A 19,920-nucleotide genomic window follows, 5' to 3' on the forward strand; every position below is an offset into this window, starting at 1 on the left:
TAACAATAAACAACAATTATAGATATTTATGTATAAACTAAAAATAATTTAAAAAAACCCACTATATTTATATATATGTATATATACACACACACACACATATATATATATATATGTGTGTGTGTGTGTGTGTGTGTGTGTTTAAATTTCGGCAGTATTATTAACTCAAATATAACATAGATTTCTAGGATGAGAATAGCCACTCTTACGATTGAGAGCTCAGTCGTCAATGTTTCCATGATACCTACACTCACTAAAAATATATATATGAGCGTGATAGAAAAATGATAATCTTTTTTTGTGTAATGTTTTAAAAAATAAGTGCACAATTTGGAACTATTTTAATTAAAATCTTAGCAACTTCCTGAATCAATTTACATTATAATTCTTAATCTCATGCGTTGGATTTTCAAAGCATTCAGCTTCTAATAAAGAATGTAAAATACAAATTTACCTGAATCCGGATATGAAAATTATAATCCTTATGCTATGATCTTCCTTTAAAATAACCGCGCTATTTTGGTATATTTTAAACTAAAATCTTTTGAACAGATCTACAGTTTATCGACACTAATTTTAAGCATTTCAGCCATTGTAGTTTCGAAAATATTCTCATTCATAAAAAAAAAACTGTTTCAAATTGAGGACTTATAGTGTTGTTGTTTATGAAACTAATCGCTCAAAAAGTGACTCCATATAAAATTAATTTTAGCAACTCAATATGTTTCTCTTTTACGCACACACAGTCATGATAACACACACACACATTAATATAATTACATTATATTAATGCAAGAAAATGTCTACACATCCAGAACCTGCTTCGATCGTAATTTGTGTTACGGTGTGATAGTTATCTTCTCTATTTAGAGGCTTTCAGATATGACTACTATTGATAGACTTAAGACGAAGTGTCATAGTTGTCATGACAGCAGTTATTAGTGACAGTCAAAGGCAGAATTTACTGATGCAGACTTTCTATATCAGAACTTCTGTAAATACACTCTTGTAAATATGCTACCGTGTTCTGTTAAATATTATAAACCATTCAAGATCATAACAATAGCGACGGGGATTCTAAAATCATACCTGCAATAATGGCGACGAAATACTCGACTTATACATAACAATACAATTCACTTGTGTTACTATTTAGTCACGAGCTTTTATTGACACGAAAATAACAGTCTTATATATAACTGCAACAATAACAGTAACAATATAACTGTACCAATAACTGTAACAATATAGCAGTAACAATATAACAGTAACAATATAACAAAAACAATATAACAGTAACAATATACAACAACAATATAACAGTAGCAATGACAGTAACAATATAACAATAATAATATAACAGTAACAATAATACAGTAACAATACCAGTAACAATATAACAGTAACAATATAAAAGTAACAACGACTGTAACAATATAATAGTAACAATATAACAGTAACAATAATACAGTAACAATAACAGTAACAATATAGCAGTAACAATATAACAGTAACAATAACTGTAACAATATAATAGTAACAATATAACAGTAACAATAATACAGTAACAATAACAGTAACAATATAACAGTAACAATATAATAGTAACAATAACTGTAACAATATAATAGTAACAATATAACAGTAACAATAATACAGTAACAATAACAGTAACATTATAATAACAAATAAAAAAAAGTTTTATGTGTGTGTATAAACTGGAATATGCTATTTTCTAAAGAAAATACTTTGGAGTTATGTTTTGGGTGATTAGTTATTTAACAATAGAATGAAAAGTTGAAATCGAAGTTAAGTTTTAACAATCAAAACGTGTAATATCTAACAAAAAAGTTATTAAAGGAGGATTTTGAAAGATGGTCGATTTTCATTAAACATCAAATTTATGACATCTAAAAATAGTAGAGGAAGACCACATGCTTGAACGAGCCATCGTTTATCATATCTGCGTAAATATATTTCACTACATAAACATATTTGATATTCGAACAAAAGTTAAGAATTAGCTGACCACATTGGGCACACAAAATGATTTTCGTTGTTACTTAACATATACTAAGACATTTTGAGTAGATTTGCCAACATGAAATAAGTCTGTAGCTGTGAAACCTGAATAGTTATATCGAACAAGTCAGAAAGAGTTGCAACCTTGGTTGAAGTCAGAGGTCCTAATGATGGAGGTCTGAACAGAGCTGAAAGGGAGAAACAGACCAAATATCAAGGTTTCATGTATGATATGAAAAGAAACTGGAATCGTAGGGTGATATAAATTATACCAGTTATTATAGGTGCCACAGGGCTTATGAAGAAGAACGTGAAGTCCTACCTAACTAAGATTCCTGGTGAATCAAGTGCAAAAGAGATCAAGGCAATTGCACTTAAGGGAACAACGAGGATACTAAAAAGAGCTCTCGGTTGGTTTCAATAAAAAGCAAGGCAATGTTGGCAGCTAGTTTGGCTGCCCCATATCCAATGTTACAATCTTCAAAGGAAGAAAATTACCAAAAAAGTAGATTTGACTAATAGACCATATTCTATAGCTGTTGTTACTAAACTAAATGGATGACGAAAGCCCGTCTACAAGATATTTATTATATTTGCTGTCCATATTTCAGAAATATACACGTCCGCCATTATATTGCTTCATTACGTTGTGTTGGATTGCCATTGATCAGCACCTGCTTGAACGCAGCTAATCATTCTTTATCGGGAAATGTTCGCGATACAAAGTTAAGAAACAAATATGTCATTAAGTGCTAAGTTCGTTCAGTACATACCCTCTCTAGAATGGAAACATGAACAGTAATAAGACCGAGTTATATCGAAATGATATTCAAAAAGCAAAGCAAAACTAATAATTTCTGCATTTGATCGGATAAAATCCTTGTTTTGTTAATGAAAAATGGAGTCGTATTTACCTTTGCCGTGTTTATGGAGATTGCTCGGGATTAGGCTGCCAATTCTAGGGATTTGGATTTTAGGCTGGTTTTAAGACACAACGATTGGCAAAACCTTATTACAGGTTCAGCCAGCATTGGAAGGAATGAGATATAAGATAGATAATCAATGTGTTCACTTTATGATTCATAAGATAGAAAATTAATTGAATATGAGCTGGAATTACATACATATCATATATATATATTATCATTATTATTATTATTATTAGTAGTAGTAGTAGTAGTAGTAGTAGTAGTAGTAGTAGTATTAAATACATAGAGACGCTAGTGTTTCAAACTTTCAGGAATCATTAAGGCAGGGTGTCACGATTAACGCCAGTCGAGAGATTTAATTATTGATATATATATGTATATATATGTATATATGTATATATATATATATATATATATATATATATATATAATTATATTACTACCTACAGACATAACGTTTTATGATAACCTACAATAATCTCTACCAGATTAGCGTAGGTTTGCAATAACAAATATTGAATTTGCTAAACTATTATCCACCATCTTATGTAACTGTAGAACGCCGTTTCATGCATATTTATTTGTTATGATGACATGCTATTATCTTTCTTAGGAGTGCCATAAACGCTATCGTCAGGACCTACAAAGGAAGTAGTTCGTATTTCCCCCTCTATAAAATAGTACTCTTACCGACCCCACTCAACACCAGAAAATATTATTCGCACTACGCATATACCGTCCAGTCTCCCTTCGTAACTGCCTCGCGAACGCACACACATACCATTACCTTTCCTTTTCCCGTTAGAAAAAATTAAAAATTCTCTCTTACAGCCATCCGGCAAATCTCGTTGGCTGAGAGTTATTCGTTAATAAACGAATACACAATACTTTTTCAAAAAGTGTTCGTACACTACACATCATGCAATCCTTACAGCGTGAACCTGGTTCATTGTTTTTATTTTTTCCTTCTTCGGCACACCAGTACACTTAGTTAAACGCACACGCACACAAACACACATTCAAGCACACATACATAGAGAAGGAGAGCTACACATACATAGAGAGAGAGAGAGAGAGAGAGAGAGAGACAAATAGAGACCATTATTTCGAAGGTCCGAACGTAACTCGTATACAGAACGTTTTCCCAGGCAAACAAGTGAATAATATAAGTTAAGAGTTTGAAATAAAAATAATTACTTTTATTTTAAAAGTAAAACTTTTCACAAAGAAACATAAAACAACACTTTTTCACAAATAAACAAAAAGCAGAATATTCTTAAATCCCGGATAAAATACTTCTCCATAAATAATAATGAATAGAATTTTTATTGCTACTGTTTCAGTTTATTGATGACTTTAAGGATATCATTTCTTTTACATCCTAATTTCTTTCCCCTCGTTATTTTTTTCTTGAATCCTTTAAACGACATTTTTATCCATTACAACAGAACATGTTTAAATTTTCTTAAATCTTTAATTTTAATTTTTTCACAATTATGTTAATGAACCATTGGACAACAGTTTGTGATTCGTTAATTTTTCTTTTTCTGTTTATTTGGGTTTACCATCGTCACAACTTGTAGGTAAATGTACGTGCTAAATTGTGTGTTGTGCTTTGCTAAAATCCGATAAGTACTTAAAAGACCGAAAAGGTGACAACACAAGATGAAATAATGGTTCTTGCGGAAAGGAAAACCAAAAGACATTGATTTAATTGAAAATTCTGTTTTCTGTTTATTCGTGATCATTTTATTTCAAACTCTAAATTATTCTTATTACAAACTCTTATATTATTAATTTGTTTACTTGTAAAAACGTTCTGTTTACGTTCTGTTTACATTCCCATTTGCTCGATATAGGGTTAGATAATATTCATACAACCAAACGACAATCCTGCCGATAGAGAGAGAAAGAGAGAGATATAGAGAGAGGGAGAAAGAGACAAACAGAAAGAGAGACAGAAAGAGAGGAGATAGAGAGAAAGAGAGAGATAGATAGAGAGAGAGAGAGATAGATAGAGAGAGAGAGAGAGCTTTGGACTCATTTCATTCACACGCCCTTTTTTTATTTTTGCACACAAGTACATCATAAAGCAAAATACCATTGAGATTTAAAACTATTTCTGCGTACTTTAATATATTATAACTATTATTGAATGTGTTGTTATCAATTGTTTTACCCAAATAGGTCACTGAGCTAAATATATCGTTTTTTTTATTATTACATACCTTACATTTCGGGCTAATTTCCACACTCACAAAATGGGGTTGCTCTTCCGAAAGCCGTTCTTTACATGGGTAGGGTGGGGGTGTCGATCATGGAAAGAATGGGTCTTAAAGCGACCTCGTTCTTGTGGATCTTTGGTAGCCCGTACATTCTGGGTCGTTGTGAACCCACGGGCCGGATTCTATCATAAGTATCTTTACTAATAAATTTCCTCCTATGTATTTGAAGAAACCGTTTCTGGAGTTTTACTTCAGTGTTCGAAGTGCTCTCAACAGATGTGTCGCCAAGCCTTTTAAATTTGGATTTATCATTTAAAATATCCAACATTTTTCCGATATAATCATTCGTATTAAGGATAACGACACCCGCACCTTTATCCGGCTTAGTGATGTAAATATCCTTATTAGTTTTAAGGAGTTTGGCGGCTTGATAGTGGATTTTAGTCCATACAAATTCACGAACATTGATAGAGGAGTTCGTGAACTTGTGCGCCAATTCAGCTAACCTAGCCTTCATATACAAAAATTCATCGTTGGAACGAGGCTCATGATGTTTGAACTGTGAGTTTAATATTTCGAATTCAGCAAACGTACTTTCCCTACCAATCATTCGGGGGGGGGATGCCGACATCCAACCCTCTGGCTACTACAACTTTTTCATTATGGGAAAGAGTGACATCTGAGAAGTTGAACACATGACGGTCTACTGTAATCCCTCCACCGTGCCTGGTGCGAATAAGTGCAGACAAACATCTCTGGTTGTTCGAACAAGCTTTGTTGCTGCGAAAATTATCAGTAGTTGATAAAAATTTCGAAAACCGTAGTCTATCAAAAAAGGTAAGGCTGGACCACGCAACCGACCATAAACGACGATATTTAGCAACAGTGAAAACAAGGATGTGTTCAAAGTACAAACATTCATCCTTGATAAATGCGCGTTCCAAGTTGAGAATATTTCTGGCTTTGATTTTGGCAATACGGTCAGAAATATATCCTGGGGCAACATAATTATACAAACAGGATTTAAGAAATTCTATCTTGGTTCGAAGTGATATGATCTTACCCCTAATTCGAATGATGTCATTTAATTCATCTCTGACGGATTTTGAGTACCTACTCCTAAAATATTTAAACAAATGTTTCGTGGTACACAATTTTAATATTGCTTTAAAAAGTATGAATGGAGTCATTATGGGTGAAAAAAAAAAGAGAAACGGGAAATTGTATAGAGACAGATCAACTAAAAAGAATTATAGGTAAAAAAAAAAACATCGAATAAAAAATGATCCATACGAAATTTCATGTAAAAAAAAAAATAAATTAAATAAGGGATCTAGAGGTTAACCTTTCGACCGACCCTTCTCAATAGATCTCGTCGGTAAGTTGCATTAAATTAACGAATGAGAATGGAAAAAGAGGAGGAGATGAAGTCGAGCAAAAAAAAAATATATATATAATTAAGAAAATCCGTTGTCTACAAGTAATTATAGACAAAACAGAAAAACAAGCGTACATGTAGACTTTTTTTTTTTTTTTTTTAGAGTTCTTTAAATAACTCTAATTTATGCGAAAGTTCTTTTTGTCTACATAAAGCTGGTTTGCGCATCAGCACACTGACGGCCTCCAAGATGAATGAGTTGACCTTTGCAGACTCTATTAAACACCTCCTCAATTTTGGGTCTTAACATTTGAAATTTTAGATGTAAATTACCTGGACAAATTTTTATATGCATATATATATAATATATATATATATATATATATATATATATATATATATATATATATATATATATATATATATATATATACACGTATGCACATACAGTTATAAACAATACATAGACCCCGAACAAAGCCGGGCTGGACTGTTAGCAATATATATATATATATATATATATATATATATATATATATATATATATATATATATATATATATATATGATGATCCCTTGAAAAAAATATTGATATTATAGTAAATTCGAGAGTGAGTTGATGCAGTGATTGCAGGCGATTAAATGACTTACTGACTAGATGGTTTTCTAACGAATGATAAAAAATGATTTTGTATAGTTTTAAAGGTAAAAATTTAAAAGACTATATATATATTTATATATATATATATATATAGAGAGAGAGATAGATAGATAGATAGATAGATAGATATAAAAGTACATTTGAACAGCTCAGAACGTAAGTGTGAAAGAGACATGAACGACGGTTATTTCGTAATGGGAGCTTTGCGTAGACATATAGGCAGTAGATCAATTACTCCTTTACAAAGAAAAGAGAACGCTTGTCAGTCCGGTAATCAATACGAGGCGTCCATTGGTCGAGAATAATGCTAACCATACATGGAGAGAGAGAGAGAAAGACAGAGACAGAGAGAGAGAGAGGGGCAGAGGGAGAGAGAAAAAGAGAGAGTTTTTGATGAGGGAAGGGAGCGTTCGAGGAAAAGAGAGAGTTACAAAAAATAAATACAAAATTAAGTAGCGAATAGGAAACATGAGGGGGGGGGTAGGGTGATTTGGTAGTGATAAAAAAAATCGAAGAGAGTCCGGGACAAAAGAGTTCTAATAATTTAATTGGCAGATCAAAAAGAGTGACAATAAAATGAAAGTGCAAATGGAAAGAGAAATGATAATGATAACGTATGTCTGTTGCACTACACCCCTCATATATATACATATATATATATATATATATATATATATATATATATATATATATATATATGCATGTATTTAATTATTTTTTACTATGATAATTAAATACCTACATACACCAGTCTTTCATCCTTTCGGGAATCTTCAGTGCAGATTCGAACATCGCAACATGAGACATCTCTGGCTCAATTAGCGAAGACCATATCAATTCGACTACCATTAACCGCGTGAAATGACCTTGAATTTAAACATTTTAATTTTAAATGTTCATTTACGTCAGTCTGACAGTGATCTAATCGTTATACGATGATCTATGCATAAGAGCTAAATTGACCGACTTTCATTCAACTGAAAGTGCTCTACGATAAGATACGAATTTCTTAAAGGGGCTGTCATAATATATATATATATATATATATATATATATATATATATGTGTGTGTGTGTGTGTGTGTGTGTGTGTTTGTGTATATATATTTTTTATTAATTATATTTTTGTACCTAGGGCACTATTGTTATATGCTTTCGCAGTCAGTGTAGAAATTGACGGATGCCGCTGATTTAAGGAATCGAACTCCGCCACGAAGTTAACTATGAATTAATTAGCAAGGAATGTTACCCTTGGGCCACCGCCAACATTCAGGAAAATCAAGAGAAATTAAACATTCATGAATACAGGCATAACGTTATAAATTGCATCTATAGTGATATCGAGCAAGGCCAGAATGCTGCCTATAGTTTCCCAGACAATTCTCAAATGTGTAAGAACTTATTTCTTAACTGGCCGACATAATTATCTCTCCCCGCCCTCTCTCTCTCTCTCTCTCTCTCTCTCTCTCTCTCTCTATATATATATATATATATATATATATATATATATATATATATATATATACATAAGTGTATGGATATATATATATATATATATATATATAAGTGTATGGAGATAATGCCTTAGTCTGACGAATCATTACGAGAATGGAACATGAAAAATGTTTTGCTAAAGTGCCATATTTATTTTTCGCTCGATTCATGCTTTGATCACTGTTGAATCAAATAATGTGAATTCATACAGAAATTATTTTTCTTAATATATGTCCCTATACCTAAAAAATGTATATATATATATATATATATATATATATATATATATATATATATACTAGCAGTATTACACAAATTTGCTAAAGGGTTGCTTTGATGCTTATTTATATCTGTATCTTTAGTAATTACAATATTCTTTTTCTTTGTAATCCTTCATTATTTTTTTTTTAGTAAATTTCGTTTTTATTGACCCCTTCCTGATCAACGTAGCCCATACACAGTGGATGCAACGTGCCAGCAACAATCGAATTTCTCTGATTTGTCCCCTTTAGCAGCTATTCTTCCAGTTCAAAACAAACTATTTTGGCGACGTTTTGTTTTTGGAGGGGGTCATGATTTCTTGAACCGTATGCAAAAGAAATCACTGGATGAACATCGACTATCTATTCATTGTAAGAATCAACGTGCTTTTCACTGTATAGTTTTACAATTAGTCAACTGTGTCGAAGAATTCTTTATCTTATGTTGCCGGACATACTACCTGTACTCGATTGTTAGAGCCTATGTTTTATTTATTATAAGAAAACTCTGAATTACATTTTTACAAAATATGTGTGTAAACTGTTTTGTAATTTCTTCAGAATCAGTGTCTTGTTCAATGGACGTTCAAAACAGAAACATAATTTACTTTGCACTGTTAAAAACACGTAAATTTTCAAGTCTTATCAAATTTTTTGCAGTTTATCAAAAAATAAAAAAAAAACGACAAAAATTGACAGGCGGAGTTTGAACCCACAGACTACGTCATGCTAAAAAACAAAAACAAAAAACAAAAAAATCTCAGAAAAAACAACAGGAAAACAACAAACATAATAATAATCAATTCCCAGAGTAGAATTTTTGGCAGCCCATTGTTTCTAAGCAGCAGCATGGAAAAAAGGCTTTATCAATGGTGGATAAATAAAAGTAACGATTTTGATTATCGCTTATCGGTAATGATCGGAGGTATTCTAAGAGAAAACTAAACTAAGATTACTCCCAGACTTAAACATTAAAGTTCTGTAAATTTTAAAGAAAATCTGTTCAGCCGTTTCGCAGTCTATAAGGAACTAACTCACACGCAGAGAAAAAATTGCATTTGCATAATTTTATATATATATATATTTATATATATATATATATATATATATATATATAGTTCCTTGTCTAGCCGCACTGATGTGTTGTGAAACAGCGAAACAGTATGTGGATGACTGAATCTCTCTCTCTCTCCCTCTCTCTCTCTCCTATATATATATATATATATATATATATATATATATATATATATATATATATATATAATGTTTTTATTTATATAGACAAATATTACATACTCGCTACATAAAACATGCTAATATTTCGGAGCAATTGGTTATTACATAAACAACCGTTCCTCGTCAGGCGAGAGAAATAAAGATTTTATCAACTATTCAACGCATCTGGTTCTTAATAATTAAATAAAAATATTATTTTTGGCTCTTATTTATTGAGCACTTATAATATCCTCGTTTTAATTAAGTTTCTCTTCTGAATAACTTTAACGCCGGGCACCAAAGCTCTCTGTCTCTGTCTCCCCCCCTCCCCCTCTCTCTCTCTCTCTATATATATATATATATATATATACATATATATATATATATATATGCATACTGCTACTGCTAGTATACATATACATATATACATATATATACATATATACTGCACATAGTATATATATATTATATATATATATATATATATATATATATATATATATATATATATATATATATATAATCATAAAAGTCAAATGCGTACTGAAATATTTACCCGTTGACAACTATAAGAACAATTTACAACCGCGATTTCCCTAGTGCCTTCCTTTTTTAAAAATTTATACTACTATCTTAATACACCTTCTAAAAAACATTCATGCATTTTCTTCTAAACTACAACATAAATACCAGGGGCGTGCAATAAGTAATGCCTCTGACCCACTTTCGATAGCAGTAGAGCAACGAAATTTGGCACAGTTATTAAACTTTCTCTACATTAGAGAATTATGAATTTTCCCCATCGTTCGATGCAGCTCTGAAGACCGTTTTTGTAGAACGCCCCAGGTTGGTCCTCCAATCACGACGTGACTTCAGAAATAAAGGCTACAGCATCTGGGAAACGCTTTCCTTTCAAAAACAACTTCATGGCTGGGAAGAGGTGAAAATTAGAGCGTGCAAGGTCAGGAGAGTAGGGAGGATGGGGTAAGATTTCATAGCCACACATCCGTGCTTCTGATCTGGCGACATGCGTGTTGTGGACCGGAGTGTTGTCCTGCAGGAGGAAGGGTTCCTTTGCTGATTTTGCTCCACTTCTTGATTTTGATAGCTTCCCTTAATTTCCTTAAAAGTGAAGCATAATAGGCTCCTGTAATTTTGGTACCCTTTACCACAAATCTGTCATCACTACTCCGTCCTGGTCCCAGAAGACTGTGAGCATGACCTTGCCAGCGGAGGGATGCACCCTTGCCTTCTTTGGAAGGTGGTGAGTTCAAGTGCTTCCACTGCATTGACTGGGTTTTGATCTCTGGATCATAGTGATTGACCCAGGTTTCATCCTGTGTAATCAGACTTTTATAAAACTTTGACTCATCTTCTTGGTACATCTCCAAATACATCGTTGAGCACTCGACGCGTTCTCGCTTCTGGAATGGTGTGAGCAACCTTGGAATCCATCTGGCAGACACCTTATGCATATGCAAATGGTCATGAATTATAGTTTCCACAGACTGTGTACTAATCTTGGGCTATTTGGCGAATAGTAATGCGCCGATCTTCAATAATGACAGCCTCAAATTGACGGACAGATGGCTCATCAATGGCAGAAGGGGGCGACCAGGTCTGGGAGCTGTTTCCACAGACTTCCGGCCATGTTTGAATTCACGATGCCAGCGTTTTACAAGTTCATATGAGGGGGCATTATCACCATAATTTCTATAATTTCATCAAAAGTCTCCTGTGGTGTGCGTCCTTTCAAATACAAAAGCCGGATCACAGCTCGACATTCAACAGGCTCCATTTCACACCTGATTAAATTCAAAAACCTGTTAAATAAAAACCACAATTAGTTCAGAGCTGTAATTTGCCACATAACTCATAGAGATATAAATCAAGATTACATGCAAAATTTTAGTTAGATCAGACAACTGGGAGTAGGTCAGGGGCATTACTTATTGCAGGCCCTTCGGAAATAACCCCGAAAATATGTTTTTTTAAATTTCGTTAGAAATAAGTAATCAACGCGACAATAAAACGTAATGTTGTACTGTGTATGTTTTCAGCGTCCCAATATTTTTTTCGCGTTTAAATTATCCAAATAAACAATTATTAATACTTATTGCATTTTTTACATCCTTCATTTCCTTATTACATTAAAGTTTTTTAACGCAATTTTCTTACAAATAAATCTACTTTAACCCGTTGACAACCATAAGAGCATTTTACAATGGCTACTTACCCACTGCCTTCTATTTTTAATTTCTTCTCAATACATTTTCCTAAAAACATTCATACATTTTCTTCTACACTACCAACATAAATATATAACCACTATTTTTTTTAATTTGCGTTACAAATAAATAATCAACGCGACAATAAAACGTACTGCTTTACTGTGTACGTTTTCAGCGTCCCAATTGTTGTTTTTCTTGCGTTTAAATTTTTTTTTTTTTTTTTTTTTTTACAAAGGCATCACCGCATTATCAAGGCCCAGAGGCCACTCAAGGATAAGGGTTAAAGAGTGTACAGTAGAAGTTGGTCAATATAGTAATCATTAGTAATGAAAATTTGGTAAATTTAATAACTTATATGGAACGGCTCATCAAGAACTTATTTACCTTAGACTTGAACACAACCATATTGTAGTCAGCCGGAAAGCAGGAAAACGGAAGACAATTCCACAGGCGTGCAGTTCTAAGAAAGAAGCTTTGTTCATGGAATCTATGTTTAGGTTTAGGCACAGATAAAGAGTGGGGGAAATTATTGATAGTGTTTACAGCTAGACGAGTGTTTCTTGTGAAAGTTTGGCGAGGGGGGACCATAGATTGAAGCTCAGTTGAACACTTTCCATGAAAATAACGATACATCAGAGACAAACTCGCAACATCTCTTCTGTGAGATAGAGGTTGTAAGGAGGAGAAAAGGACATCTCCTACGAGGCTACGAAGTCTATTTTGAACTCTATCAAGGCAATTCAATGGCTGTAAGTTTCTTTTCCAAAATAAACAATTATAAACAGAATGACTCATAAAAATATATCTATATTCTTTTTCATTTTAATATACTTTCATAGAAATGTTTCTGTTATGTCACAAAACATTATTTTCTTTACATCACAAGTGTCATGCTCATACATTAATTCCATAGCAAATATAACATACAAACGGGTTACAGGTAGTCTAGTATATATATATATATATATATATATATATATATATATATATATATATATATATATATATATATATATATGAACAAATGATTAATAAAATATGTTAAAAGACAATCTTGAAAAAGAGTTAAAAACATATTTAATTTTTAAAAAGTAAATATTAACTCTTTAATATTTATAATATATTTTAAGTTTACCGTTTTGATTACCTTAGTAAACTTATTGTAACTTTTATATATATATATATATATATATATATATATATATATACTGCTAATATATATATATATATATATATATATTTATGAAAAATGTTTATTAGTAAAAACCTGAAAAAGTGGTCAATACTATTACAGAGCAAATATATACATTTTTATTACAGTTTTATCTGCTTAGTTACATATGTTTCTGTTGCCGAATCGTACTAACGGTCAAGTAACTTACTCAGAATTTACAGAAAGACTTTTCTGTTAAGTCTGATTAAGTTATTAGGTCGTTGATATGGTTCTGTAGCCAAAATATGCGTAACTAAGCAGCTAAAACTGTAATAAAAATGTATATATTTTCTATTTGCTCTGTAATAGTATTGTAGGTATTTCATTATTATAGTAAAACAAGTAATTAAGACAGCACCTTTAAGAAATTCGGTTCTTATCGTTGAGCACTTTCAGTTGAGTGTAGGTATTTAATTATTGTGGTAAAAACATAATTATGACAGCCCCTTTAAGAAATTCGTTTTATATCGTTGAGCATTTTCAGTTGAATTAAAGTCAGTCAATTTAGCTCTTATGCATTGATCATCGTATAACGATTAGATCACTGTCTGACTGGCGTAAAGAACATTTAAAATCATAATGTTTAAATGGTAGCCGAATGGATATGGTCTTTGCTAATTAAGCTAGAGATGTCTCGCGTTGTGGTGTTCGAATCGTTCGACTGGTGTTAATCGTGACACCCTGCACTGAAGACTCCCGAAAGGATGAAACTGTAGGAAATTAATTATTATAGTAAAAAAACAACACACATATATATATATATATATATATATATATATATATATATATATATATATATATATATATATATATATATATATAATAGCAGCCGTTAGGCGTTTCCCGATCGTTAAAAACGTTTTAATGTGATATTTTGATTGATGCAGATTAAGTATTATATTATATTGGACCCAGTATATAGTAATCATTTAAAATGTTTTTAAAAAATCAGATGTGCGTCACCATCGAAAAGTGAAACCAAAACGTTTAGCTTACGATTTACTTTTTCCTTCGACGTTAATGTTTGAGCTATAGAGGCACGTTTTCTGCAAAGCTAAAAATTAAAACAGGAACCAATAGCTATTTACTTACGCATGCATATTCGTATGGCGTCTGTCGACTTTCAGCTTGCAAATTTTATTTCTTTAATTTTCACACTTTTGCACCGAGTTTCCTCGGCTAAAACAGAAATATGAAACTTCGCATGAGTTTGAATACCCTGTATATAAGGTATTATGTCTGTAGATCCAAAAACTGGCAGAAGAGTTAGCTAGGAAAAATTTTATAAACAAATATATAATCACATACAAAAATACATATAGAAAGTGGCTTGTGTTTACGATTAACTTTTTTACGCAAACATTACGCTAGTATAACTCATGTAGAATATTTGCATGAATATAATTACATTTAATAGTTAACTATACATGATCATGAGAAAACCGAAAACCTAATTGGGAATTTATTTAAATAAATGTTTAAAAGAATGTGCAAATTAGCTAGATCTTTTGCAGATGAATGCACTTCCATGATTCATATGCAACAAAGTTTATTTTTGAAATTAATTGAAAAAAAAGTTTTTAATATAAATATCAATACACAACAAAAATACATTTATATATATATATATATATATATATATATATATATATATATATATATATACTTGACATTTAAGCAAGTTAAATCCGACAAAAGTTATAGCTAGTTTATATAGAATATATGCTTTATGCCAGATTATGGTTTAATATACTTAAATGTGTGCTCATTTTCGCATTAAATACTAATCTGTATTCATTCATTACTGTGCATCGAACAGATGTAATCGTACTTAGTATTCTACATCTTATCATGGAAAATGCCCTCAAAATGTTCGCCATATAGGCTCAGTACTTTACGAGAGAAAGTGAGATTTATTGTGGTATTGTGGTGACATATATCATACTAATTTTAATTTTCCACTAAATAGATATTATAATACTGAGTTCGCTGTAACTTATCTGAACAAATGGTTATAGAAAACCCAGCCAGATATGCTTACTAGTTCTGAGATGGACAAACCGAGAAGCAAAGAAGAATAATTATCCAGATAATATCTTTTTAATTTAATATATCAGAGAAAGTCGATTAGCAACTCAGTAGTAATTAAAATGATGAGTTTCCGAGCAACGCTGGAATACGAATAGGCTAGTCCGAATAATAATAACTGAGATAATAAGGGTCTGAAGTGTTTGTAAAAAATAATATTAACTTCTAATTGATTGTCTCAAACGTATTAAAGAGTATTAAACCATACGTTTTTTTTTATTTTGGTTAACTATAAAACTCATTTTTCTGTTATCGATCTCAGAAGTGGGATTGATATATTCAAAAATCATTAAGAAATGTTTCTTATACTAATATCAGGTTCCGCTTCTGTGGTACCAGTCTTCAAGAATTCTGGTGAAAGAACTGCCCCACTAAATTATCGTCCCATTAGCCTCCTCCCGCTTTTCGCCAAAATATTTGAGACCTTACTTAATCAAGCCATAGTCCAACACCTAACAGCTGCTAAACTTTTGACCGATAAACACTATGGATTCAGGCAAGCCCGTTCAACAGTAGATATCTCAACTGTAGTCTCTGAACATATATACCGTTCACTGGACAAAAGAAGGGAGGGTAGAGCGGTAGCCCTTGATATATCTAAGGCTTTTGACTTTGATTCTCTCTCCTCTGATCTCGAGCGCGTGGTTCAGTGGGGGAAGACGTGGCTGGTTACCTTTAATGCATCCAAAACCAAACTCCTATCCTTACATCATCAACGCTCTGATCCCCATCTGGCATCAATTGTGATGAATGGCTCTCGTCTGGGTGAGGCCCCGTGTTTTGACAAGCTTCTGGGTTTGACCTTTATCCCTGATCTGAAATGGAACACGTATATCAAGTCTGTTGCCAAGGTAGCTGGAAAGATGGTGGGATCCTTCTACCGCTCCAGAAGATATCTCACTACTGATGCAATTCTCTATCTATATAAAAGCCAAGTACGTCCAACAGTGTACAAAATAGACTTCGTGGCTTAGTTGGGGGTGCCCTTTTCTCTACCCTGCAACCTCTCTCCCACAGAAGAGACGTTGCGAGCCTATCCTTGTTTTATCGTTATTTCCATGGCAGGTGCTCGTCTGAACTCCAATCTCTAGTCCCCCCTCGCCAATCTTTCACGAAAAACACCCGTCTAGCTGAATCCACTAAATCAAAACGTGGATTCTATGAACAAAGCTTCTTTCTTAGAACTGCACGCCTGTGGAACACTGTTCCGTCTGCCTGCTTCCCACCGGACTACAACTTGGATGTCTTCAAGTCCAACGTTAACAAATTCTTAATGAACCGCCCCCTTAAGTAAACACTTCATCAAATCTCCACACTAACGTAATGTACTTGCAACAACCCTTATCCCTGAGTGGCTTCCGGGCCTTGATAAGTAGTGATCACTGTGTAAAAAAAAAAGGTATGGTACTTGGTCTTTTAAGGAAAATTAGATGATATGGTATCACTGGAAGAATACATACTGTGATTAAATACTTAACTAAGAGAAAAATCCAAGTAGTCCTCGGCGTTCGTACATCTAAACAATATGAAATACATGCGGGAGTAACTCAGGGGTCTATCCTTGGACCTTTATTATTCCTAATATGCATACATGATCTCCCTAATAAAATTGCTCCGGAGATGGGTATATTTGCCGATGATACTACTACCTGTAACACGCATGAGTGGAAAACAAATGAATACATATCCAAGGAAATGACAGAAACACTAGAGAATGACCACCTATTTGTACTGGAATGGGGACAAAAATTGTCACATTCAATGCTGCTAATACTAAGCTTGTTTTCTTCAATAACTACAAGAAATCTTTTCTTCCACCAATATCAATGGCCAAGAACACATTGCCTGAAAGTTCTTCTTTTAAACCCATCGGCCTAACGTTTACAGGTAACATGAACTGGAATATATACATTGAGATCATTGCAAAAAAGGTGGACTCTCTCTCTCTCTCTCTCTCTCTCTCTCTCTCTAGAATGCTAGAAAATTATTTACGCCTGAAAGTATTCTGTACCTCTATAACTCCACAAATCAATCGCCCATATATGGAGTACTGTTGTCACATTTGGGCTGGTGCATCTGCTGCTTGTCTCTCAATCCTGGACAGCGTTCAAGAGCATCGCCAACCTGATAGGTCCTGAACTGTCATCTAGGCTTCAGCCTCTGTCCCATCGACGAAATGTTGCATCCCTCTATCTGTTCTGCAGATACTTTAATGGTGAATGCTTTGACGCAACTTCAAGCATATGTACATCCTGACGTGACTACCCCTGACAAAACTGACAAGCAACTAAGTCCCACCCCTTTACAGTAGAGATTCCTAGGTGTAAGAAATCCTTTTACTCCAATAGTTTCTTCTCCTCAGAACAGCAAGTCTTTGAAACTCCCTTCTGGGATTATGCTTTCCTAACTGTACTGACATGCAGAAGTTCAAGTGTAATGTGAACCAACATCTTTCTACTCATCTCCCTTCATTATGACCCGCAAATTATGTCACCGATAGTAGCCCCCTACTTAAAAGTGGCACTGTGCCTTGTTTGGAGTGAAAATTGAATAATAATAATAAAAAAAGATTCAATAAGAAATCTCTAAAAAGCAATAAAACCCCTGTATAGTATTAAAACTTGCGTTTGTGATGTTAGGCTGTATAAGATGTTAATTTGGGTCAAAATTGTCTGTTCTTCTGTCCATCGGAATATTTCAATTATCTATTATAGATACTTATCCAAGAGATGCCGACAAAAACTATCTAAAAACACTGCCAAGCACATGAAGTACCTTTGTTTGCAATTGCATAAAATCGGCCCAGCCATTTTCAAGTTCATCAGGAATAAACCCACTCTCACAAAAACACAAAAAGTTTTTTATACAATAACATATATATATATATATATATATATATATATATATATATATATATATTACACAGTGGTCACCACTTATCAAGGCCCTGACGCCACTCAGGGATAAGGGTTATTGCAAGTACATTACGTTAGTGTGGAGATTTGATGAAGTGTTTACTTAAGGGGGCGGTTCATTAGGAATTTGTTAACGTTGGACTTGAAGACATCCAAGTTGTAGTCAGGTGGGAAGCAGGCAGACGGAACAGAGTTCCACAGGCGTGCAGTTCTAAGAAAGAAGCTTTGTTCATGGAATCCACGTTTTGATTTAGGCACAGATAAAGAGTGGGGGAAATTTTTCACAGTGGATTAAAAAATTACTTACTTTACTCACATAAAATTAATATACGACAGTATAAATTTATGCGTAAACTTTAAGTATTTACTTCAAAAGTGCTCAATACGTAGGTAGAGCTAGTTAGTATGTTATAAAATATATATGGCGATTAAACTACGCTGAATATTCCGCGTTTCATCCACTCTAGGATTCTTCAGGCTTAGGCGCATAAGCCTGAAGTGTCCTAGAGTGGATGAAACGCGGAATATTCAGTGTAGCTTAATCGCCATGTATATTTTATAACTTACTATATATATATATATATATATATATATATATATATATATATATATATATATATATATAGTTGTGTTTTTTTATTTTCTGAATCCACTGAAACTCCTATGTTTATCAAAACGTCATCGATGAACAACAGAGCGTGATTATACTGTATTCATTTATAGACACCAACGTTGAAACCGATATCAAGAACATCTACTATTGTATAGGCATCATCACCTGAAGAAGTCTCTAGTTACTTGTAACTGGCTGATAGGAATCTACTCACGAATGTGTAGCGACACATTAATACTTATGTAAAACGAATAACATGCATATCTTGCTACTTAGGAATAGTGAGCATTTTTGTACCTCGTAAAATTTATTGTTAGTTTCACCTCTGAAAAATATCAACTTATAATAATTATATATATATATATATATATATATATATATATATATATATATAACTATTTTAGAATAAAAATATGATAAAAGGCTGAAAATCACACAAGTGTTGATGGCTACACTCCTTTAAATATACATTTTTATTCTCTCGTTGGAACTACACAACCATCCCTTTAAATATATATATATATATATATATATATATATATATATATATATATGTGTGTGTGTGTGTGTGTGTGTGTGTGTGTGTGCGTGTGTGTATATATGTGTGTGTGTGTGTGTGGTCATCCAAATTCAGTACTGTTTCGCTGTTTCAGAAGAGGACAAAACAGGAATAGAGT

General features: G+C 32.8%; 1 protein-coding gene across 1 annotated transcript; it reads right to left on the minus strand.

Annotated features, from left to right (window-relative positions):
• Window positions 1-5,240: 5,240 nt before the first annotated feature.
• LOC145297865 (uncharacterized) lies at window positions 5,241-5,786 on the minus strand. Its single transcript, XM_080144190.1, has one exon. It carries the CDS (start codon window positions 5,784-5,786, stop codon window positions 5,241-5,243), a length of 546 nt encoding a protein of 181 aa, XP_080000316.1.
• Window positions 5,787-19,920: the final 14,134 nt, after the last annotated feature.

Source organism: Euprymna scolopes, chromosome 18 (assembly GCF_053919585.1).
Source record: "Euprymna scolopes isolate OS-2025 chromosome 18, ASM5391958v1, whole genome shotgun sequence".
Lineage (NCBI taxonomy): Eukaryota > Metazoa > Mollusca > Cephalopoda > Sepiida > Sepiolidae > Euprymna > Euprymna scolopes.

Excerpts from the sequence above, each read along its gene's own strand:
- LOC145297865 (XM_080144190.1), bottom strand. The coding sequence starts at position 5,786 with ATGATTGGTAGGGAAAGTACGTTTGCTGAATTCGAAATATTAAACTCA.